This window comes from Clarias gariepinus, chromosome 17 (assembly GCF_024256425.1).
Source record: "Clarias gariepinus isolate MV-2021 ecotype Netherlands chromosome 17, CGAR_prim_01v2, whole genome shotgun sequence".
NCBI lineage: Eukaryota > Metazoa > Chordata > Actinopteri > Siluriformes > Clariidae > Clarias > Clarias gariepinus.
The window spans coordinates 6,196,455-6,222,442 of NC_071116.1; the positions used below are offsets into that span (position 1 = coordinate 6,196,455).

The following is a 25,988-nucleotide window of genomic DNA, read 5'->3' on the forward strand; positions in this document are numbered from 1 at the left end:
CGCCCAGCATGGTGCGAACAAACTCCGGCTCTCTTCTTCAGCTTGCTTATTTCGCTCCTTGCTTCACAAAAACCCACGAGGTGTTGCCTATCTAGCAGCAGCACACGCTTTCCCGGCTCAACAGCTCGCAAAAACGCGCCCGCTTGAGCTTCGTACACGGCCATGATGTAAACACTGGCTCGTAAATGAGGCTTAAATACCCCGAGTCACGCGTACTCACCTCCCATTGGCCGTGCTGCGTCTGGCTCTTCAGCTGAATGAGCCAATCCTCATTGTCGGCTTCGGCGCAGTGGTGCATGGTGATGACGACCGGCCGAGTGAGGAGAGCTCCCAGAGGCCCACAGCTCACCACCGGGCTCAGGAGAGTCTGAGTGTCGTCCACTGAAGGTCTACACACACATACAAAAAGTTTACACGATACACACTTCCATCAAAGTTACAAAACTCTATTTTCTGCTACGTCTCGGATTTACACGAACCTAGCACGAGCAATCTCTGACATTTCGCAAAACGCTGACCTTCTCTACAGAAGCTCTGGCAGTTGTTCTGTCTGCTGTCGTTTCCATGGTAACGGCGCAAAGATTAGAAAAAGGTGCAAAGACTAGCTCACTGTGTTTTGATTGGCTCGCGTGCTGATCTTACACCACAACATGTTCTACTGCGGTTTGTTCAGAAGTGAACCCCGGAGAGCCGCGAGCCTTTGATTTATTTATTTTCTTAAAATCCTAAAATCATTTTTCCTGACTGTATACGTTGGCTCGGTTCGTTTAAAAAATTGTGTTTTCAAGTCATCTTTCTGAAGCAGAGATTATTGTCAGGTCATCCTGGGGTCGTAACGAGCCTCGGCGGTCCTAAGAGAGAGAGACAAAGAGAGAGAGAGAGAGAGAGAGAGAGAGAGACAGAGAGAGACGCACTTTTTCGGCTACTGGAAACGGTAACTTGGACCCCAGCTCTCATTACGCTGTTTAGTCAGGGCCAAGCTGGAGGAGGTATTGGAAAAAGAGCGGAGCGTGGCAGAGGGAGGTCGGGAGGAGGGGAGGTCTGATCGGCCAGACGATTTCCCACAATCCCGTCTGGCTGCGCTGATGAATGTCAGACACTACAGGAGTGCTTTGCTTGTGGCGTGATTGGAGAGGGACGTTACCTCATTGTCTCCTTCCTGTGCACCGTCACGTACATCTCGTACACCCGGCCCTGAGGGATAGCACCCGCTGGCACCAACAAGCTCACGCCTGCGGGTAGACGACACACACACACACACACAGAGACACACACACAGACACAGAGCAACTGTCATCAAACTGTGACCTCTGCCACGCTGTGCCCTCTGCCAGGCCTCGTGTCTGCCAGTGCTCACTACGGCGCCAGGCAAAGTGCAAAGAGCAAAGCACTGTCAATGTCATTTACATTCACACACACACACACACACACACATAGATACAAGGCCACACAGCACACAGCCAGCCTGTTGTGGAAATCCCCTGATCAGGCTTGGATGTGACACCGTAGAGAGGGTTGATTTTCTCCAGCAAAGTGCTGCCTGCTTCCTGCTCTCACACAGAGAGCATTGATTTTTTTTTTTCGCTTGTCCTTCTACTGAACTCAACAAAAGGAAAAGTCCTGTTTTGACAACTTTCATGTTTTTAAATGCTATTCAACACTCTGCGCTGTGATGGAATTAAACCTGACCTCAACTTGTAGTTCGTTTCGGCAGATTTTTCACCGCACGCTTCCCGGTTTAAGTTATCAGCCGAAGCAGAAGTGAAAAGTCCCACCGAGGTTGGACTTGTTACGCTTCTCGGTTCACTCCGGGCCGAGCCCTGCTGAAATATTCATCTGCTGAAACGTACACGGATGCTGCGTGTAAATGTAAGGAGGCGCCTTGGAGAAAACTCGAAACCTTCTCGACCTACGACCACCTGCTTGCACATGCGCTTCACGTGCCGGGAACGATCCGCGCATCCTAGAGCTCGACGGGACCTTGGAGGAGATCTTTGCAGGCTGGGCGTGATGCTCCGGGAGACGCCTGGAACAAGTGGACTTAAGCTACATTACACACTGTTTGAATTCACCCAAGAGCTCAGAGCTCGTAGCACCGGTTCAGTCCCGCTGGAGTCTAATCGTGCTTGCTCACTCTTTTTTTGAGTCACGTGAGAATGATCGCTCTTTCCGGCTTCTATCTGATAAGCGCTCTAATCCCGTTATATCACGGATATGCAGCATTAAGTCACTTTAAATGTCGTTGACTTGCTCTCAGGTTTCTACAATTTGAAAGAGAGGACTCGGTTAGCCTTTAGACGGACACCCAACAGAGAACTATCGACCGGGGAGAGTAGGGGGCATCAAGCTGAGCACGGAGATACCGTAAGATAACGAGGCCCGGTGTCCCGCAGAACACGCCTTCTCATCACAGAAACGGGAAGAATCATGCTGTATTCGATTCGCTTCGGAAGCAGGGAAAATGGTAGGGATGCACCGAATGTTCGGCAACCGAAATTATAAGTAAAAAGGCAGAATAAATTTTGCCGAACAATGACGTCTTTAATGACGCGATCAAATAGTAACCCGCGTAGAGTGAGAGGCGCGCGCTTTATGCAGCAAACATGTCAGCAGTGTGGAAGCACTTTAAAGTGTCAGAGAAAGCGGCAGTTTGCAGACACTGTTCTGCTGAATTGTCCAGAGGGGGTGCATCTGCAAAAACGTACAGCACTTTAAGTTTAATTTATCATTTAAAATCAAGACACCCCGAACATCATGCAGAGTACGAGAAAGACACGGCGGCGGCTACGGCAACAGCAGCACCGAATCCACATTTTTTGCACTATTTAATGCACATTTGTTGTTGTAGACATACAGAGTTACATTCTTTCAGCAGTCAGTTATACTGTAGGCCTAACATATTCAAGAAGGGGGGCTTCAAAGATGGCCAAAATTTTTAAATTTTTATTTTACTAATTTATTTATTGTAAGTTATATTGTGCTTTGTTTGTATAATATCTGCTGAAATGTAAAAAAAAAATGTTCAGTGTTAAATAAATATTTTGAAATTGTATTTTTTTTATTTGATTTATTTTTCTGAAAAGCAACACAAAATAGTAAAAAGCGAATTTTTACTATTTAATAAAAAATTAATATAAATTGGCAAAATAAATGGAAAAAAATGCGAAACACCGCGTTCGGTATTCGGCCTTCGGCCAAGCATTTCATTATTATTCGGCTTCGGCCAAGAATTTCATTTCGGTGCATCCCTGGAAAATGGACACTTTAACAAGCTAGTGTAATATTTTTGCGTATACAATATATTTTGTATCTTAAACAAAATTTACAAGATTTGCTGAACTCCGAGTCGTGGAGACCGTCCTGAGTTCTAATGTTGAAATTCTGACATACTGTCGTATGCGGTCGTAAGGTTAAAAAATTAAGAGTTATTTAAAGGCAATGTATTAAGTTGGATGCGAATAAACAAATTTATTCATGTTAAAAAAACAAACAAATCATTTTATGTCTAAGCTGAGATACGAACGTAAACTTAAGCTTGAACTCGAGCTTTAACTGCATTTTATTATGAAATATGTTTTAAATTGTGCCAAGGCAAAGACTTTTTAGTCTTTAGTGTTAAATTAAGACAAAAGTAATGGCACCAATAAGCCATAACGATAACACATTAACAGTGATTATTAATTATATACCAGGATACCAGGTGACCAAATCATGGGCACACATGGCTCATTTTTGCAGGACTTCCTGTCTGGTCCGATCCTACGCAAAAGTCAATGCTGGTCACGAGAGAAAGGTACCAGAACTCCCAGTGCACCACAGCTCGCAGACGAACCCGAATCGGCATTTAAACTCTCTCAGATCCCAATCGGGCAAACAAGTGTGACAAACACAGTTCGAGTGATCTGCTGCTGAATCCCAGCACATCAGAGCTGCCCAGAACGTTTTAGCCGTTATTCACCAAAAGTGCAGAAACGTTTAGTTTAGTTTAGTTCGGCTTACGGTACAGTACATAGACATTTGAAAACAAAGACAGTGAAAGATGAAGGACTCGCACATGCCTTTCAGAAGTGCTGTGTGGACGCCAGGCCTGACAGGGTTCACTGGATTATTACCCTTGCGTAAGACTTACAGTGATCCCTGGCACCCTTCCACACTCTGTCTCGTATTTGACTGGTGTAAGACCTTGATAAATAGCACCTCAGGCAGAGTGTGTGTACACAAAGCAGCTCATCTCTTTTTACACATGACTATATGAGTGTCAGAACAGGACTCTTTCAATCGATCGGCTCTATTTGGAGCGGACACGGCGACGGAGTGAGGTTCGTGATCTCCTGATGTCCTTTGCGGACCCTGGGAACGTTTCGTAAAATTGCTGTAATCTGTGCTGTAAGTCGTACGGAGTCTCTCTCGCCCCGCGCGGCCTGCGCTTCATTAAGCCGCTTAGCATCAATCAGTGGCTGGCAGCACCGGTGCGACCTCCGTCCAGACTGCATGTGTTGATGCTCGCATATACACTCCACGCCACTGGATCACTTCAAGATGTGCACCGGGAGAACGAGTCGCCCTCGTGACTAACCTTAAATACAAACACTCACACTGAGAGGTGCAAATGTAGGACCGTTTAGGTCACAGCATGCCGGGTTATACTAAAGTAGGAAAGAGTAATATGCACTACAAATAAAAAGTTGTACTTGTTACTGGAGTAAAACACTTCAGAATACGATGTTACTGGAAAATAATCAACATCTAGCCGTCACACACCTGAGTTCGGCACGATGAGGTGTCCTCCGAGGGAGTTGAAGGAGCCGAAGGCGGTGCAGGACGGGTCTCGTGAGCGCATCAGGCTCTGATTGCGCCGGCCCATAGTGTCGCTGTCGATGAGCGAGTGCGCCAGCTTGGGGGAGAGCTTGGACGAGAAGTCGGAAAGCTCGTCCTGCGGCGTCACCGTGCCCGACGAGTTGTACACTTTGATCTTCAGGTTGGGCAGGGGGTCGAGCAGAGGGGAGTTAGTCATGGGGATTTTGTCGGCCACGTCGTGGAGGGCGTAAACCGGACCGCGGTACATCGCCGCCGCTGAGGTCAGGTCGGGAGGTGCGGTCAGGAGATCGGCTAGAAGGAAGAGAGGAGAGTTTAACATTCTGAGTAGGAAAGTCAATTAGGACTCTAATATCTAGTCAGTGTCGGTTTCATGGTGATGTTTTTCTTTTGATGAATGAGGCAGAGGGGGGCAAATACATTTGGAATATTAGGATACAGGCAACTCGGTGAATATTTGGTTAGTGTTGCTGACACAGTGGAAAAGGAGTGTAAGAAGGTGTAAGAAGATACAGCGTCAAAGTGTATCCTAATGCAACCTTCTCTCTACACACACACACACACACACACAGTCTCTTCCGCACTCCTCCAGTCCTCTGAAGCAGATATAATGTTCCTCATAGCTTCTTCAGAGCTCCGGGTCAGAGTTTTGGGTGCCGTCCTCCGGGCAGCAGATGGCATCCTTATTAACGAGTTAATCCCTTCGCAGGTACACAGATGACTACGCGTGGGCGTGCTGAGTGGGAGTGGCGGCCATGCTGAGCGCTCTTCCTCCTCACAGCCCTCTCCTCACTCTCACACACACACATGTTTCATTCCTGCTCTCGTGCCACCATGACAACAATTACAGCAACCTGATGGGTGCTACGCTAAGTGTTAAGCTCGGTCTTGTGGAGAACACACTCGGCACATCGCACTTCCATCGCACAGTGCGCTCTCCTCCAGGCTTGTGACGGACGCCGTGTCGTGTTGTTAACCAGGTTGCTTCTGATATTAAATCGGCTCCGTAAAGTTTGCTAACTGCAACCCGCTGTCCGTTTGTCACTCTCGCCAGATGCCGCGTATCGATTTTTACGCCTCGGTGTGGGCGGAAAGCGCGTCAGGAGACCGCTGAGCTCTCGCGTACAGCTCGGTGTGCCTACATTCCTTGGTGTTTACCTCGTTTCCACAACACCTTTCAGTCGGCCCAACGCGCATGATATCTAATTATCATTGAACGTGCCTTGCAAGCGGAGCTAATTATGGCTTCATGATAACTCGCAGATTGCCTTCATATCAAAGTGACAAGCATTCTAATGGTGTCTCTGCAAAAACGTCGCCGACATGCCTTTTTCCCTCCACCCGGCTCCGTTCTTTCTTTTGTGCTCTCCCGTCACCGTGGGAGCAGAAAGAAAAAAAAAAAGAGTCACGCTTGAATTATTGAAATGTGTCATCACGGCTCCTGGGTGAGGCTTCTGACACGTATCAATTCTCAATTTTCATCTGTCACCTCTGTCAGGGTAAAGGTTTCTTTTTTTTGTTGTTGTTTTCAGCACTTATAGTTTTGCAACTCAATACAACATCAAATAATTTATCATTAAAATGAAAATAAAAAACGATCCGTCTCACCTGTGCGAGCGGTTTTGATGCTGACCGGCTGGAAGCCGCCGTTGAGAGCCGAGGAATCGATGATGTCCGAGTCGAAGTCGCGATGGTTCTTGCGGTAAACGAAGAGGGCCACGATGACGGAGATGACCAGGCACATGATCACGGCGATAACGATGCCCACGTAGAGAGCCACGTCGTCTGTGCTTGGGGCGGCTGCGGGTAAGAAAAAAAATAGGAAAGGAAAAAGAAGAAAAAGATAAGTCTCAAAAGCTTTGAACTAAAAGGGTGTGGAGATAAAAAACAAAAGGAATCATCGCTGATTGATAGCACTTTCATTAAAACTGTGTCGAATTAGGACGGAGATGCTGTCTGGGTGCCAATATCCTTCTCACACAGATAGCTCGGGATATTAATAAATGCAGGACTTCATTACCTTCTACTGAGCGAACGCCGCTCCCTGACTGGAATCCAAAGGCACTCATTTAGGCTCCGTGAATGAGGTGTTGTGTTGTGTATACAGCAGGTGGAAAGTATTGAGAAATGAAAACCTAGATGGCTTCTGTCGCTCATAAATAACAGTCATATATATATATATATATATATATATGTATTGGATATTCACCAAATCAGTTTTCTTAAGACTAAAATAATCGAATTCACATTAACATCATTATTATCATCTTGTTTTTATTTTCATTTCTCTCTCTGGCCTTGAAATTATCTCCAGCATGAACCAAACCATCCAGCTTATTTTCCCCTAACAGACACTTTCAACACTGTATTTATCACAATGCAAATTCATTATTCTACCTGCGCATTGCTTCCACTATTACAACCTGCGCCTCAAATGGAAAAAAAGATTTAATTTAAAAGATTTAATCCTGCATATGATATTAAATGTAAGGTTCTCAGAGACAAGTGGAGAATGTGCCTCACTTCGGGGCCTTTCTCACATTCCTGAACCTGATCGGGATTTGGTGCGATGTTGAGATCATATGAGATCGTCAGGAGTTTAGGATGGTGTGACGCGCTTCGGGAGAAATCCAAGTCCGCCCAAAAATATTATATTAGTGGCGTAGGTTTGAAATGAACTCGTATAGCATTTGTTAGGTTAATTGAAGATGGATGTAGTGAATTCTAGATGGTTTAGGACTCTTCATTATGGAGCATAAAGTATCCTGAATTCCCTGTTTAGTGCTGACGTGGACAGCCATAAGCTCTCAGTACTGGATCCCTTTTAAAACCTTTCATACAGGAACCGGGGCTAATGCCCCAAAATAGCTAAATCCTCAAGCCTAACTCTGTGTACTAAACTATTAAAGAATATGCTCTAAGAAACAAAACATAGCTAATTAGGTTATTAGTTGAGAAATCAGTTTTTGTCATTTCACAGTTGTAAGGTGTAGTAGGTACATTGTAACAGATGGTAGGTAGATCTTGACAATTCCTAGCCAATTCTTAGACAGTTCTTAGCCAATTCTTAGACAGTTCTTAGACAGTTTTTAGCCAATTCTTAGACAGTTCTTAGACAGTTTTTAGCCAATTCTTAGACAGTTCTTAGCCAATTCTTAAACAGTTTTTAGCCTAATCTTAAACAGTTCTTAGCCATTTCTTAGACAGTTCTAAGCCAATTTTTAAACAGTTCTTAGACAGTTCTTAGCCAATTTTTAAACAGTTCTTAGACAGTTCTTAGCCAATTCTTAAACAGTTTTTAGCCAATTCTTAGACAGTTCTTAGACAGTTCTTAGCCATTTCTTAGACAGTTCTTAGCCAATTTTTAAACAGTTCTTAGACAGTTCTTAGCCAATACTTTTCAGACAGTTCAGCATGAGTTTAGCATAGCTTAGGGCAGAGTAGGTCATTCTTAAGTACATATTAAAATGTTGTAGTTAATGCGTGGTCAATTTGTAAATGATTGGAGCATGTGATGTCACAATGTTGAAAAACCAAGAACTGTCAGGAATGTTAGAATGTAAATTAAGAATCATGTAAGTAATACAAGGCAAAATGGTTCAAGATCGCCATGATGATGATGGAGATGACTAAGTGTGTCATGCTATGGGAAAATATAATCAACAAGAATTATTTTTTTTTTCAATAATACCACAAGGACATGTGTCACTTTTGTGAAATGTTTTCTAGAACCGTTAGTTCCCATTATGGTTTACATTACAGCATACACTAATTTCTCTTTGAGACTCTTTAGATACATTTTACGTAAACAATCAACAATGACATACAGCTCCCTCAGAAGATAGGACATGTGTTTTATGATTCGTGTCCAATCCCCTTCATTAAATTAGCGTCCCTTTGAGACAAATTCTATCCCACCAGTTTAAGTTTCTAAAAATCCATTAAAATGTGTATAAATATTATGTGTATGTTTAGGCTCTAAACACAAAGAATAAATCAGCAGCCTGGAGAGAGACCCACATTTCTCCCAAACTCTCTCCCTCACTTTGAATTTGCTGATAAAATCTCAAAATAGCCTCCTGTTTCATATTCCCTCCCCTTTTCTTTTTTTCCCCCTCCCCTCTCCCCATTGTTTCTTTCCAGCTGCAAAAATCTATTACTGATTATACGGGACCGCAGGCCGCAGCTATTCGCCTACTGACAAGCCGTGATTAGGGCCAGCGTCAGGCGTGCGTCTGCGTCGAGGAGGCACTTCTGTCCTCGCGGTAATTGTGATGAATGTGAATCGGCGTCAAAGCCACCTGTCAAGTGAGGGAAATGGGTCCACTTTCAAAGTGTTCGAACAGCACAGGGGCGACACGAACAGCCCTTTCGACCAGAACGAGGAGCGGCGCCGATGCCTACATGAACGAGCTGGTAAGGGCTATTGATTCCTCCATCAACCTTAAATGGGACATAATCAACCCCTCGCGTGTGGCAAGGGAAGGCTAAATGGATCTGTGTGCGCCCGATCCTTTTATTTGCACCCTCACCAAACTCAGAAGTGGAGCGCGGGATTGTGGGAGTGCATAAATTAGCCGGGGACATAAAAGTAACTGGTACATACTGTAGTCAGTATCATCCGTAGTAGTTCTAGACATGACCACTAGGTGGAGGTAGCAACCATAAAAGTTGACTTTATGCAGTTCTGTTGCACATCTTTATTATATATTTTAAAAAACGCTTATTGCCCTGTAAGCCATGTTTCCTGCAAATGCTTAATGTTGCATTTTAAAGGTTTAATAGGAAACTTGAGCGTGTAGTGGATGAGGAGTAAAAGGAACACTTTCGATTAACATGTAGAGTAAATGACGAGAGCGCTCACTCGCTTCCCGGCCTTGTTTTTCCTGTCAAGGCTGCTCGGATTTTTTAGTAATTGCAGCTCTACTGAAAAAAAAACAGGAATGATGTTGTGTGTGTCTATATATACACTGTACAGTATATAGATGTGTGTGTGAGAAAGATCACATCATTGGTCCTTTAAAAAAGAAGAAGAAGAAGAAGAAGAATCAATGTGAAGTTGGGCACGTCACTGGTCCTCGCTTGGCTTTAATCACCATGACATTTCAAATGAATCTTTCCTAATGGGAGCCTTGCCCTCTAAACCTGACTGCTCCGACCTCTACGCAACACTCCACACACTGCTCACTGCTCACACTCTGGACCTTACATGGTCACGCACTCAATCCGATATAGATTGAATTAATCGTATGCCGACCCCCCCACCCCCCCACGGCGATCTTTTCCCCGAGTCTGGACACAGCCTGTACAATGGCACGGATAAAGGGGTGAGTTGTGAGCTTTCTGCTCCTGACTCATGGTGCTGGTTTGGTCATGGGTGCGGGAGAAACTGATCCCATCGATCGGCCTGTGATCTCGGTAAGCCGGTGGAGGTGGCGAGAGGGGTGTCGATTATCTGCCAGATTTTAAGCCTAAGCAGTCTGAGAGTTTCTGCGGAGATTATCCAATGTAGCAAGAGTCAGGTTTGGGTTACGAGCGAAGCTATTTTTAAGATGTGCAAATCTGACACGTTTCCATTCTGAAACCCTGAAATGCTTCGTATTATTAACAACCTTCAGTCATTCAGTAGCCATTACACCTCTTACAACATTGAGACATTTAAAAAAAAAAAAAAAAAAAAAAAAAAATCGCTTTAAAACATCTCTTTACAAAGGTACAAGTTAAGCAGCTCAAATCTCGAGTAGAAAGAGAGAAAGCAATAAAAGCGCAGAGATTATGATCTGAATGCGGCTTTGCTGCAAAACCTCCACGTGGTAAATTAACGCGTATATCTCTTCAGCCTGGCAACGTGATGATAAAGGAGGGCAGAGACGGCGAGGTACAGGGGTTTGGAGGAGGCTCGCGAATGTATCACTTAGATTAATACATTTCTTTGAACATGAGCGATCGCAGGTAGAGACAGAAAGAGAAATAATAGAGTCTGGGAATAAAATAAATAAAAAAAACAATAGGGTTATTGAGCGGTGGGCTCTTGAGTGTGTAAGAGTGAGTGAGGATGGTGACAGAGTCGGTGCTCGTCTTCCTCAGCCGGCGATCTCGGCAGCCGAGTGTGAAAGAGGCACGCAGTGCAGCAACCGCTGCCCCCCGGGCAAGAGAGAGTTACAGACAGTGTGTGTGTGTGTGTGTGTGTGAGAGAGAGGGAGAGAGAGGGAGGCTGGAGAATTCTATCACTCTTAACACATTCAGTGGATGAAACAAATGCAAAAGTAAAGGTGAGATGAAGGAGAGTGGGTGAAACGTTGAGAGAAATAAAAAATATGAGTAAATATAGAAGGAAGAGGTGAAGAGGAAAAAAAAAATCAAATCAAAAACTCACATGGATATCCATAATCATCACTCTTGCCTTTTGGTTCAGAGGACTTCTGATATAGGGAACCTTAGGGAGGAAAAGAAAAGGGAATAGGGGGGGTGGAAAAAAAAAATCAAATTTAACACAACTTTGACTAAACAAAGCTCAGACACGGAAACAAAGGCAAGAGTAATGGTAATGCAAAACAGCCATCCTTCTCCATTTGGTGTCACTTTGGGCCGTTTCTCTGCTCCCGCTCTCCAGACGGATGAGGGCCGGGGGGGGGGCCGGGGGCGGGGGTACGGGCGCGCGAGAGCCAATGTCACCATCCGTCAGGCACGTTTTAGTGCTTCATTAGGACTAATGATCGCGCGCAATGGATTGTCTTAAGCTGATAAACAGTCTGTGAGTCAATGAGTCAAAGGCACTTAGGGCCCAACATCTGCCAAGGAGGCCCTGAGAAATCGCTCCTCTCCCTCACTTTCTCTCTCCCACTTTTTTGTTTTTTTCTCACCCCCTCTCCTTACTCGCACTGTGTAGAAATGGACACCATTAGCGCATGGGCCTCTCGCTAATGTAGCATGCTGGAAAGGGTGCTAAATCAAATCGGCACTGACTAGAACAGGCGAGCGGTGGGGCCTGACAAGCCTGGTGTCTAGAGAGAGAGAGAGAGATGATTGGGGATGCTTTTATATATAGATATAAATATATATAGTACATATATAATATTAGAATTATTATTATTATTTTTTATTAAAGACAATTGAAAATAAATTGAAAAACTGAGGGAAAATAAAAACTTGTGTGCGAATGCAGTGAGCTGAGAAAGGCAGGTGGATATAAATATATATATATATATATATATATATATATATATATCGATGAACAGATGAATCGATTGCTCGGCTTGACGGATGGTGAATTTACTGCCACGTAATCCAACATGAAGGACTGGGGATCGGGGAACACTTCAGCGAGGTGATGAGAAAGCAGAAAGAAACAGAGATGTTATAGATGTTAGATATGGAATGAGTGATGTGATTTATGGCCAGAACATCTGTCTCACACACTGCGTGAAGTCAGACTCCAGTGAGAAGGAATCATCCTAAATTTTATTTAGTTTTTTTCCGTTTTGGGCCAAACGGCTGTATAAACGTCGTCTGGGTGTCGAGTGACAGACGGTAAAGTCTCAAGAGATCAGGAAGGCTTTACAGCGGTCACGTCTTCCTAAACTGAAATCAATTCTGCTACAAATTGAAGGAAAAAAAACAAAACAAAAAAAATCAAACAATATAAAGCGTTTTAATAAGATGCCAGAAAAACAGCTTCGATGCACCTCGGGGTCGATTCTTTTAAAGAAACGAACACCTTTTCCACAAGATATTCTCTCAGTGGTCTCAGTTTGGATGACGGTTGAGACAGACGTCACTCCTTAACGATTCCCTGAACTTCTCGACTTCACGCTTATTAAATCATCCGGTGAGAACTCGCGCCTGTGAAAAGGAGGCGCGACGGAAAAGACACCAGCCTGGCGGTGATTATTCCCTTATTATACGCCACTCCACGTGAGTGCTCATTGATACTGGGACTTTCAGGATGATCAGCCATCAGCATAGAAAACACAAACCCCTGCAAGCGCAGACTGAGAAACGGGAGGATGTTGTGTACTGCCGCAGCTGCAGAGCTTGGAGAAAAGGCTTGTATTTGCCCTTGTGTTCGTGTCTGTCTTGGCCTTTCTGCAAAATCGATATGTCAAGAAAATGTCATTTGTCTGTGGGTTGAGTAATCAAAGCCCTCAACGGGAACATCATAACAAACACGGACTGCTGAAGAAGCACAAAAAAAAGAAAGAGAGAAAGAGAGAGAGAGAGAGAGAGAGAGAGAGAGAGATATCAGTCTGAGCGGGAAACCTAAAGCAGATATTTAACTCGGTATAAATACAAGAATCCAGGAGCAGGAAATCTCTCCGGCATGTCATTTGCGAGGCTAGTCTGCACGCGCCGGAGAAGCGCTTTCCGGGAAGAGGACGTCTAAAAATTCTGTCGAGGCGATTAGTGAGGATGCCGAAGGCTTCTGCCGAGGGTGAGATCAGGGTCCGTCTGGAGCAGCACGAGTTCACATATCACGCAGAAAACCCTATTCGCAATGATATCTGCAATAATGTGAGCTTTTAGAGAATGTGGATTTCTCCTAAATGCACAGTGAAACGGTCATTAGCATGGACATAAGTGGTTTCACCCTTTTAACTCTGGGAGAGCGGAAAAAAAAAATCAATCAGGGGAAGTGAGCCTAAATCTATATCGTTATGGGTTTTATATTCTCCACAAACTGGTCATCAATCTGACACAGAACTAATGCTTTCGTACAAGAAAAAAAAATAAGTAGAAAAAAAAACGAAAAAGAAAAGATCACAGCCCATAAATCGAGCATTTTGAATCGTCTTTTTTCTTCTTTTTGCATTTTTTTATTTTTATTTGGAAGATGATTACAGAGTTATCGACCCGCCAAGATTCTCCTAATCGATAGCGCCATTAATATTATCTCATTTGCATGTAGGAGCTTTGTGGATTAATCTGACATCATTAATTGGATTTCTGAACGTCGTTAGTGTAATTCGGCGTGTGCTTTTAATCAATCGGCTTTTGATGGCCGTAATAATTAAAACGCAAGCACAAACGTGTAAAGCTTGGATAAATAACACGGATCAGAAAAGTGCTTTCAAAGTCATCGGCGTCTCGTATATCGAATACTCTTTCGCATCGAGAGAATGCGGCCGTGCTGCCGGGAAGTGTGACGAAAAGGTATCGGTATCGTGATAAATTACACCGCAGTGTGACGTTCAGACAGTACAATCTATTCAACATTAAAGGTTCCCGTCTCGTGATGGAAGGGCGGTTCACAGTCAGGATGTTTTTTTTTCCACGCGTCACGCCCGTGATCCGAGGAAAGAACCCGGGGATGTGACGCCAGAATGAAGTTATAATGTGCTTACTGCGTGATTTACTGTAATTAATCATGAGCGAAATAATAATAAAGAAAGAAACCCTTTTACATCTTAAAAAGTGGCTTTGCTGTTTTCTGGCACTGTTTTTCTAATCACAAGATATTATTATTATTATTATTATTATTAAGAATGTTATTATTTTTTTATTGCCGGACCCCATAAAATGTGCATAAAGCAAAGAATTTATAAAAATAAAATTCAACATTTCAATATTACATAAGGTTTAAATGCATGCAGGATTTTTTTTCCTTAGTTAAATTTACATCTTCTGCATCCATTGCATTCCATTTCCATCACAACACAAAAAGCAAAATGCTATAAATTTATTAAATTATTAAAAAGCACTAAATGAGAAATGTTTTTTTAATGTTTTTTTTTTTGGATGTGTAGTGTGCAACAGAGGTAGAATAAAAAAAAAAAAAACAAAAAAAAAAACTTGACATCTTGTCAACACTTATAATTGGCTCCTACGAACCATAAAAGGAAATAAATCTAAAATACAAAATCTAGTGTGTGACTTTTGGGCGCGACTTCTCCCTCTCTACCTCCCTCTCTCCCCCCCCTCTCTCTCTCCGCGGTCCCCTGTCTCCTTTCCTTCTCGCTCGCTGAATTCCGTGTTTTTTTTTTTTTTTTTTAAATTAGACTCCGGATCATAGTAATCACAGATGCTTAGCGATTCCAAAACTTCTCTCTAAGTACAGTATAATCACTTATCACTGTTTTAAATATAGCTCCTGAAAGCCGGGGCTGTGACGGGGGTAATTACTTTCTGCATTGCTGCGTAGGCTGAGCTGTGATTTAACACTCCTGTGTTCTATATTTAGTCTCCGCGCTTGATTAGACTAAACAAAGGATCGGATTGTTTTTCGTTCTCTGGCTACGGATCATATATCTATCCCACATCTAATATCTATAGATCTGCTTTATTGTTAGTGGTAGCGGGGGAAAAAAAATTAGGAAATAAGACATTATAAGGAGAAAATTGAAATATAAGTAAGGTTAGTCCTTTAATAGGGAAAAATGTTATAGCCATATAGTAAAAAAAAAGAAGAAAGAAACTTAGAAGAAGTTGCAAAAAAGTGAGCTGAAGAAGAAGAAGAAGAAGCGAGAGGAAGTGAGATGGTTACTCACTCTGCATGCACAGGCCGTCGGTACAGTTCTTGGATTGAAGCACCATGCCCTCGCAGTCCTTGCCGCCGTTCTTCGGGGCCGGTGCGCTGCACTCTCTTCTCCTCCAGTGGGTGCACTCTGTCCCACATGTTGACCACTTACTCCACTCTGTCCACAAACCGTCCACTGGAAAGACAGGGACAGAATGTGTAACGATGTTGGAGCTAGAAACGCGATCGTTGTTCAGTAATCACAGCTCAAGCATGATGTCAGAATCACGAGTTCTCTTAACTAGTCTTTTTTAATAAATTAGTGAAGTTCACAATAAATAAGTAAAAGTTCTTCATGTTTTCTTCAACATCGATGATACCAAGATCATCATCGATTTCTCCAAGACTTCAAGAACTCTGGGGCTTGAAATTCAAGCATTTGTGTCCTAAAAGTGCAGGGTGTGTATGGATGAATCAGTAATAAAGAAATGAAATTTGTTGCCAAAAATATACAGTATATTAGCATTTTTGGTTGAATGTCGTACTGTACATTTCTCTAAGCCACTTTACGATGCACAGTGGTTAAAACGACTCTCCGCTACAGATACCATCAATTATGAACACATTGCACAGACTGAACTGAAAATGTCTTCTATACTGATTCTCATTACATAGACGAGACTAGAGGCTGAGCACAAGCAGGATACATTAACGTTCAGGCTGGCACGAGTGAATAATCAGGTATGAAACACACCAGGAAAACAAAGTCGATGTTAATTAACATTGAGGTCAAGCTTTCATTCACTCATCCATAGGAGCAGTGTGGTGTCGCCTGGTCTGGTCAAGTTCGTTACATGGATTCAACTGAATGTGTTAGAGATCCGTGCAGAGAGAAATCGTGTGTGTGTGTGGGGGGGGGGGGGAATCTTATAGATCTTTAGCTGAGGCTGATGAAATGTCAGAGCCCAGATGCACATGCGGTGCTGACACTGCTGCCATTTCTACAACTGTGTCTTTTCCCAAGTGTTTCCAAGGCAGAAGTGACAGCGGTACTTCATCATAACATTACATTTCACACTCCTACTACTCACCATAATCAAAGTTATTATATTTATCATCCAATTACAGGTGGCGTTCAAGTTAAACCGGGACTTACAGTATCATGATTGAATCGACAGGCTTTTAAAGAAGTGCGGTGATGAGTCTCGTAGCCACAATTCAACATTTGAGCGGTGATAATGGCTTAAAGAAGGCTGTATGATCCTGGGCGAGGTGGCTCAAAGCCTACTGCAGACGTCCCGTGCGATTGGACATTGGTGAGCGGAACGCTTTCAGATAACCAAATTGCAGGAGAGACGCATCTCTCTGTGGGAACTGTACACACAATCATTCACCAACACCACTTACACATTACCTCGTACAGTCCTGACCTCTTATTGCTCCAAGACATTGCCAGAGGTTTGGGGCATTAATGGAGTTCCTGGGAGGCCGATGTTTCAGACGTGAATCAGACAGTTGTTGACAATTAAAAGTCCTGGTTTAACTTGAACATCCCTTGTATTGTACAATAATGATTCGCCTTTTTAAACACTCACTTGAGGTGACTGGTCAGCTCAAAAACATAGGGTACCAGTCAAAAGTTTGGACACACATTTGGATCTGTTTTCTACATTCTAGAACAATACTTGTTTTTTTTTTACTATGAAATAACACACATGGCATTAGGTTATTAAATAACAACAGCAACAACAGTAAGTAGTTACTGTATTTTGAGATGTGGCTGTAAGCTGCTCTGGATCCGTTCTTCCAAGAACAGTATTGATCATGATGAAACTGGCTTCTCATGAAGACCGTCCAACACAAGCGAGACCAAAACTCAAGTCCGCTGCAGAGGAGAAGTTCATTTAGGGTTACCAGCCTCAGAAATCACAGATTCAATATTCACTGTTTAAATGAGATTATTGCATGTTTTTGGATGGCTTGATTGCATTGTTTTACAGTGAATAAAGAAATAAAAATCAGGAAAGACCATGGAATTAGAGGTGTGTACAAACTTTTGACTGGTGGTGTATATTAATGAATAATAGCAACCTGGAACTAATGTGTTCTGTGGGTGAAAACTTTAGAAGGAAAAAGGTCTATATCTTTATCCTGTAGACAAAATATTATTGTACATATATAAATAATTGGCGGCACGGTGGTGTATAGTGGTTAGCACTGTCGCCTTGCACCTCCAGGGTCTGGGTTTGATTCCCGGCCAAGCTTCATTGCCACTTCTGTGTGCATGGAGTTTGCATGTTCTTCTTGTGTGGTGGGTTTCCTCCGGGTACTCCAGTTTCCTTCCACAGTCCCAAGACATGCAGACTTCTCTAATTGGCATTCCCAAATTGCCCATAGTGTGTGTGTGTGTGTGTGTATGTGTGTGCCCTGCGATGGATTGGCACCTGTCCAGGGTGTATCCTGCCTCGTGCCCTAAGTCTCCTGGGATAGGCTGGTATCTTCTATACCACTTTATCCTGTATTCAGTGTCACGGGGGGACTGGAACCTATCCCAGGAGACTTAGGGCACGAGGTGGGATACACCCTGGACAGGTGCCAATCCATCGCAGGCATACACACATACACTCTTATTCACACACTCACTCACACACTATGGTCAATTTAAGAACACCAATTAGCCTAATCTGTATGTCTGACCATGGGGGAGGAAACCAAAATACCCAAAGGAAACCCACCAAGCACGGGGAGAACATGCAAACTCCATGCACTCAGAGACGGGACTTGGCATATAACTAATTAAACTGATATTTGAGTACTGAAATTAATATGTACTGTGAAGGTTAATTACAAGTTGCTTTTTACATGCTTTTGACAGCTGGTGTATTTGTCGATTCTTAGCTTTGTGGTCCATTTATTTAAAATGAATTTGGTCATAAATGTTCTGATAAGAGATTGTGTCAACCTATAGACAGGGATCATTTGTGCCTAGTAGGAGATGAGCTACAACTTATAAACTGACCTACAGTATAAAGTAAATGTAAATAAACTACCAGTAACCTAAAGTGAAGGTCAATGATATTCAGTTGTGAATAACGGCTCTATAAACCAACAAGGAGTCAGATCTCAATCGAAGATTTCCACTCTAGCTTGGTTAAAAAAACGAATCCCATCTGACAAAATAATAATTTGGGTTTTTTGGACACAATACCTGGACATAATGGGTTGCAGGCCAGTTTCTGGATGGCTTGACCTTCACATATGGCTCCCCCGTTGAGGGGCGCTGGGTTGGTGCAGCTCCGTGTCCTCTTCTGGAAGCCTTTCCCACACCGACTGTTACACACCGACCACTCGGTCCATGTCGACCAGCCTCCGTTCACTACCGCAAGAAAATGAGAACCAAAAGTTTGTTTGGATAAACTTTAAATGCTTAGCAGTATCAAAAGAGCTAGCATTTGCTATTCATTATGCATTCTATTTTCCTATTGGTGAGAACAGAGAGAGAGAAAAAAAGCCAGAAGATTTTCTGTTGCAGTGGCTATTTATGTACGATTGCTACGGCTCCTGAGACAATGGCGAAATCCATCTCACTCATCACAGCCCAAGAGACTGCGGCTGGGAAACACATTGTGGCTTTGGACTTCTAATGACTCAACTTTTTCTTCATGATGTGTGAGAAGTATTGTGCTTTTGGGTAAACTGGAATGAAAGACTTCAAGAAGCCAAAGAAGAGAATTTTTTTTTGTTGTTGTTAAATCCTGGCTTTCTGCTTTTTTTTCTTTTTTTCTTTTTTACTTTCCTTCAGACGCTTCTTCTTCTGCTTGAACTTCTGCGAGTCTGATCTTCCCTCCTGCTGTTTCTGGTCTAATCAGAAGATGAGTCTTTACACTCCTTATCTCGCCCGGATTGAGCTCTAGTCTCTCCGGAAAAACGCCACAGTCGTGCCAAACGGCATGGGCGCTGCGGGAAGGCTGATTGCGTTGCATTCTATGAAAGGATGAGCTGATACCAAATCCCTTCAAATGCTGCCCTTGTGGTCTGCATTTTGGGCTAGAAAGAAAAGCCTGAATATTCTGGCCCCAGAAAAAAGTCCACAGAAAAAAAGAAAAGAAAAAAAAAAGCCCTTTTTTTGGAAATGCTTCATTTGGATTTGTATGAGCCGCACATGATGAAACCTCCCATGTCTTTATTTCTCAGAGCAATAACAAAGAAAGGTATAATGCAAATAGAGAGGAAAAAAATGTAAAATAATGGAGCAGGGATAATCCCCGAGCTTTGAGTGCTGTGCTTGTGATTTAGAGCTCCGTTGTGACTTCAGACAGGAAGTCAGAAGTGAGAGACGGCGGTGAAACTTGACCCTGGTGACATCAGCGGCTGCTGAGAGCCACCAACATCCATAGGCGTATCCGGAGGGAGGGGGAAGGAATTTTTTGGATCTCCTTTTTTGGAAAAACTACAAAAGGAGAGGGTAGATGACTAACGGCAATGCTCTCGTTCTCTTATTGTGACCAAAGCGAGAAAGTTTATTCAGATGTTTCTGTCTCTCAGTAAAGGCTGGACTACTAATTGGAAGGTTGTGAGTTCAAATCCAAGCACTGATCAGCCCTTGAGCAAGTACCTTAAGCCTTAACCTCCCAGTTGTATCGTCACTCATGTCACTCACAAATGCTCAAGAGTAATCTCTCTGCTCTTTTCCGCTTAAAGCATTTGCCGTCCAGCCTGAACACCTCACCACTGCTTCCAAAGTCTTCGCCATTCCCTGTATTCTCACACAGGAGGTCATTTATTCCTCAAGCTAGACCCGGGAGCAATTCCAGCGAGTCTCCAGCTGAGGAAAAGGAGGTGATTTATTATGGCTAGGGGGAGCGAAAACTACCGGTTGCAGGATTCTGGAATTTGATGTGAAGGAAAACTAACTATGATAGCAGTAGGTGGGAAGCTCTGACTTACTGAAGATCTTCTTTTTTTTCCCACAGAGAGAGAAACTAGAAGTGTGTGTTTTTGTTCTGACTTCCTAACACGTCATCCCATTAGAGGAAAAGGCAGCGGGGTCGTGTTCGACGACAAACTTCCCTCGAGTTTTCCCAATCCTTTAAGACTGCGAGGAAATGCCTGAGAACTTCAGCAGGAGGTAGTTCCAGCTTGTCAGCACGTCTAACACTCCTTATGAAAGAAGAAAACATCTCCCAGCTCAGGGGAACGGCAAGGCGAGATCAGACTCAGGGAAGAAAAAAAAAAAGGCTTATAAGACGCGGGTGCTTAGAAGACCAAGGACATGCTTAGAAACACCAAAATATCAACACGAAGGATTTCATTTGAGTGAAAGTGAAACCATTTAACAAAACAAAAAATAAACAAAATAATCCATTTTTAAATTACCGTAGACTATAACAGTGGCTGTGGTGCTTCTTCTCTTGGCCACGATGTTCTTGGCCACGCAGGTGTAGTTAGCGGTATCGGACAGCCGGGCCTGTTTGATGATCAGGTTGTGGTCGATGGTGATGTAAAAGTTCCGGTCGTCCGCAGGGTCGATGACCTCTTCGTTCTTCAGCCACTCGACCTGCAGAAACAAAACGGTAAAAAGAAAACGTCTTTCAGTCAGCACCGGGCGCTGCAGACGCACAGCAGACACGCTCGTATGGACATTTTCATATGGACATTTTTACATCGATCCAATTTGCCTCCATAAATCAAAGTGAAGCGTTTAAAGCCGCATTTGCACATAGCCCCGGCTTACATTTCAATAAAGTCCAATAACCGCCTCGGTGTTTATGCCCGCTAAGCCCGAACTTCTATAAAACGTCAATACCTATCATGTTCTCTTTTTATTTGCCCTCCCGAACAAAAGAAACGGTCAGGAGTGAAGGAAAAACGGTGTTATTCTTGGAGCTGACAGCCTCCTCGACCTTTCCTTATGAGTTCCCACTTCCCGGTGATGCCGATATTAGACCTGAGGTCGTATCCGGACTGTTCGGAGCTTTTATTTGACCATAAATCAAGCCATTTTTTTTTTTTTTTTTTTTTTTTAAGCTGCTCGTCTCTCTGGAGGCAGCGTTACAGATTGTAGCCGGTCAATACAGTGCTAGACCTGAGATGGCAGAAATCTATGGCGAGTTGCTGCCGTGTGTCTCTGGAGGCTGCTTGGTCAGACGGCATGCACGCTCAGCTCGACGAGTGAAGAGGGGAGAAAGTGGACATGTCCAAACTGCTGACCATTACGGGTCATCGCTAGGGCTATATATTACTTGAGAGAACAAGGGATGGTTAAGACTGTAAAAGCTTTCAGACAGTACATCTAGACGGGACAACTTCAGCCGAGCCGGGTCATAACGGTCGTTCGGACGGTTTAACTGACTAATAAAAGAAACAGAAACGTCTCAGGATTTTCCGACAGCATTCCCACGAAGACCTAATGGGTTGCGGCATAAGATTTCAACGTAATAAGATCGTCACATAATGCGGATCTATAATCTTACAAGAATATTTATAGAATTTCAAGGATATTTAGGAACAAGACGGCGCAACATGCTGTGAATCAGCCTACGTTCCAGCCCTGATTCCGGTTCTTCAGGTGTCTGTATTTTCCTCAGAAAACATGAGGAATTCTGGGTGGATGTGAAAGGTTTATTGTTTTTACTGCAATAATAATTCACCTTGCAGCCGAACTCCTTCTTTAATTTTTTAGATCCTTTCGATGATGTGTGTTCTGTGTCTAAATGAAACCCGAATCATTTTTCCCCCCTTTGGACAGTTTGCAAGCATTCGACTGACGATAAAGATGTGATCCGAAGGTTGTAAAGACGCTTTTTTTTCCCCCTATCAAATTCTTTTTCTCTTCCGTGTTTTTTTATTCTCTCTCTCTCTCCAATGTTCCAGCTTTATAACAAGAGTCTATAAGAAACTTTATCCACTGCTAACCAAATCCCTTTTGTCCTCCGTGAGGGAAGGTAAATAAATAAGTAAATTAATAAATCAGGTTTTTACAGACGAGATTTATTCTGCACATTTCATGAAGTTTTGTCCACAGTTGTTAAAACCGAGACACTCGATGACATTTCTTTAAGATACGATCCAGCTGGACGAGCGATAATGAGAGTCACCCTTGGATTGAAAAAAAAAAAACATTCAGAAAACGCACGCTTAAAAGCTTGATATGAACGTGAGAAGCGTGTGGCCTTGCTGCAGCGACTCTTCAGCTTTCTGAATTTCCACAACTTCAGGTGCTGGCTGAGAACGAACTCAGGCTCCACCGCGTGAGCAACAGCTGAGCAGACAGATTCATTGCTGACCCTGTTTGATTTAGCGGGACACTAAAAATACCAGTCTGCCTCGCCAAGTCATTAAAGGGATCAGCTTGTGATAAGAGCAAACTCTTGCACATAATGTGCAATTTTCAATTTTATCGCTTCCCATTACTGTTTATAAATATTTAATAGGTTTGCGTGCATGTGTGTGTATGTGTGTGAGTGTGTGTGTGGGTCTGCGCTTATGCGAGGCTGACTGGACTCTTGCTTCTGAGACGCTGGTGCAGAATCCTGCGATACTCTATACGCTCCAGCACTCCCATAGCGCTGATAGCGGGATTGATAACATCCCCTAAAGGCTCGTCCGTTCCTGAGGGCCACTTCTTCTGTTCTGTGTTGCACATTGTCACACTGTGGGGACAAGCAAGTACGGCTGAGGGTTTAGTCCCCAGTCATGCAAAAAAAAGGTCTGAAATAGATGTACAGGAAGTTCCCTACATATGAACAATTTATGCTATGAACCTTCGAAGATACGAACACGCGATCGGAAATTAAATCACGTTGTCACATGCATGCATCGTGCTTCCTCTGCAATTGCAGTACAAGCCAAGCATGTCCGGAAGCAAGTGTTATAGCAGCAGCGATAAAACTGGTCCCCCTAAGAAGCGGCAACCAATAATAATGGAGACAAAAGTGAAAATAATTGTGAGAATGGAGCGAAATGAAATAATGGGAGACATTTCTCTGTTTTTAAACGTAAATCATACTAGTACAGTACTTGTATCCTAGTCCCTAGACAATGTTTAAACAAATTTGACTTACAAACGAGCTCTTGGAATGGAACTTGTTCATATGTAGGGGACTTACTGCATTGCAATAGTCTAAGCATGATCATGACCTGTGCGTCGTTCTCAACTCATCAGTATTTGGAAAATGCTGCTTAATTGTGGACATTTTTTGTAGATAATATAACAGTTATAAGGTGGCACTGTGGCACACTGGTTAGCACTGCGGACGCGCACCTCCAGGGTTGTGGGTTCGATTCCCGCCTTGGGTCTGTGTGCATGAGGTTCGCATGGGTTTCGTCCAACAGTTGAACTGAACTGTCCAGGGTGAACGGTACTGACCTCGTGCGCGAAGAATGCAAATGTTGCTAATAATCATACTGTACATTTAATTTTGTTTATTACTTCTGCTGAAGAGGAAATGATGTATAATCCCACTCTCCGGTGTTTATTGTGTCTGGAAGCTTTTCCACTCCACTCCACTCCACTCCGGTCTCTGGCTTGCTCATTAGAGATCTAAATCTCTACATCTGGTTTCCTGTGACAATAACTTAAACGTTAAAAGCCCTGCGTAAACCCATCTTTTTTCAGGTCGGCCGAGACATGCAGTACGTCCTGAGCGGACCACGAGACACCGCGACAGACCTGCGTCTATTTATGAGCCGTAAATCTGAACGCGCTCGCCAGGTAATGGACCTCAGTGGAAGTCTCCAGTCAGTCGCTGCTTTAGTCGAAGGTAAAGAGTCAGACAAAACCGGATACATCTGCACTCGGATGGCTTTGCTATATATTACAGCACCGTCGAAAGCTAACGTGACAGAAGTACAGTGCAGCGGAGGTTATTGCGTTAGCGGGAGGAAGTCGGATTGTGAGTGAAATCAATGAGGATTACGTATAAATCCACCGGACACCAGGCAGCCTGAAGTGATTATATGCATCACTCGGTTTACTAAAACAAACAGGCAAACCCGAAACAGTCTGAAAGGAAGTGTTTAAGTGTGTGTGTGTGTGTGTGTGTGTGTGTTTCTCTGCATGTTCGTGATTGCCAGCATGGTAGAGCACGTGTTTATATGTAGTGGTTTGCCTTTGCGTGTGAGCGTGTGTGTTTGTGTGTGAGAAGAGAAGACCTCAAAAATGTACTGTGATGGATCTAAATAATCCAAAACGCATGTGTGTTTGGATGCAGGTGAATTTTGTGTGTGTGTGTCTCCGTGCAGTGTAACGCTCTGCTGCTGATTGGAGCGCGCGCTCCCCGCTGGCTCGCTGATCCTGTTATTTTTGCCATTGCTCCCTGAGGAGTCTCGAGTCCGACGCAGAGTCAGGCTTCTACCATATTCTCCTGCTTCGAGCAAATTTCCCCTCACCTTTCACACAGGCGGCAGCGGTGCCAAGCGCAATCTGTCGACGCTAACCGAAGCCGACGGTTTTAACTGTGAGGGAGCGCGCGAGGCCATGGGCACCGGCGCGAGGGAATGTTTACCAGCCAGCGAGACAGCATGCCAGGCAGATATCGGGTTACTTACAGTCACTTTCCTTTCCGGGTTCATTCAGAGGCTCTGAGGCTTGACGCCAGTGTTGGATGAACAAACAACACGTGAGGAAACTCGTTTAAAATTTAATGAGACAATGAAAAAGATAAAAGGCTCGAAGCATCGGATCCGACCGGATCTGGGAACTAAACTAAACAAATGCGTTTTAAGCCAAAGTGGGAGGCTAGGCTTCTTTTCATTTATCCGCTATACAGTTTATACTGTAAAGGGTCGTGGGGGGCTGGAGCTTATCCCAGGAGACTTTGGGCATAAGGCAGGTGGACAAGGTGCCAATCCATCGCAGGGCACACACACACACATACACACACTATGGGCAAGTTGGGAGGAAACCAGAATACCTGGAGGAAACCTACCAACCCCAGGGAGAACATGCAAACCCCAGGCACACAAACCCAAGGCGGGAATTAAACCCTCGACCCTGGAGGTGCGAGCCACAGTGCTAGCCACTACGCCACCGTGCTATAACGCTTCTTTATGAGTGCACAAAAAACTACAGAGCATACTGTGGAAACAAGCGGAAAGCCGTTCTCAAACTAAATGCTAAGTAGGGAACGAAACACGGCAGCGTATCTCTCAGGTGTTTTCAACTAGTTGAATAAATTCAAAATAAACTGAGTTATGTTTGTAGAAACTATCATCAGAGCTGTTAATATAGAAAATTATCACTTTTCGAACTTTAAAAAGTCCAATTAGTTTTAACTACTGAAAAAAAAAACAGCGAAGATGCTACTAAACTGCTAGCTTCCTTTCAGTTCTACTCTTGTTTATGTAGTGTGTTGCGTTCACACTGTAAACATAACTTGTTTCTAATCTGCATCATGTTGTAACTCAAAGTTTGCAGACACTCATTAGTGAACACTGGAGCTTGGACTCGTACGTAGACTATCGATTCGATTCGACCTGATTCTTGGCTATTGTGATTTTCAGTTTGATTGGTGTTAAAGTAAGAAAACTACTAAAAGTATCTAATAAAAGACTTACTTATCTTCTATACCACTTTATCCTGTATTCAGGGTCATGGGGGGACTGGAGCCTATCCCAGGAGGCTTAGGGCACGAGGCGGGGTACACCCTGGACAGGGTGCCAATCCATCGCAGGGCACACACCCACACATTCACACACTACGGGCAATTTGGAAACGCCA

The 25,988-nt window shown here is 43.6% G+C and overlaps 1 protein-coding gene across 3 annotated transcripts in view; it reads right to left on the reverse strand.

The window, feature by feature from the left end:
• The window catches only part of unc5cb (unc-5 netrin receptor Cb), a 160,667-nt gene that overhangs the window by 15,794 nt on the left and 118,885 nt on the right, over window positions 1–25,988 (reverse strand). For 2 of the 3 annotated variants that reach the window (XM_053476365.1, XM_053476364.1), the window contains exons 5-12: window positions 20,645–20,825; window positions 18,477–18,644; window positions 15,300–15,464; window positions 11,192–11,251; window positions 6,424–6,615; window positions 4,762–5,109; window positions 1,145–1,232; window positions 221–389 (exon numbers count right to left, since the gene is read on the reverse strand). In XM_053476365.1, coding sequence (XP_053332340.1) covers window positions 221–389; window positions 1,145–1,232; window positions 4,762–5,109; window positions 6,424–6,615; window positions 11,192–11,251; window positions 15,300–15,464; window positions 18,477–18,644; window positions 20,645–20,825 — 1,371 coding nt within the window. The remainder of the gene's footprint in view (window positions 1–220; window positions 390–1,144; window positions 1,233–4,761; window positions 5,110–6,423; window positions 6,616–11,191; window positions 11,252–15,299; window positions 15,465–18,476; window positions 18,645–20,644; window positions 20,826–25,988) is intronic. The other variant, XM_053476366.1, reaches the window with a different exon arrangement.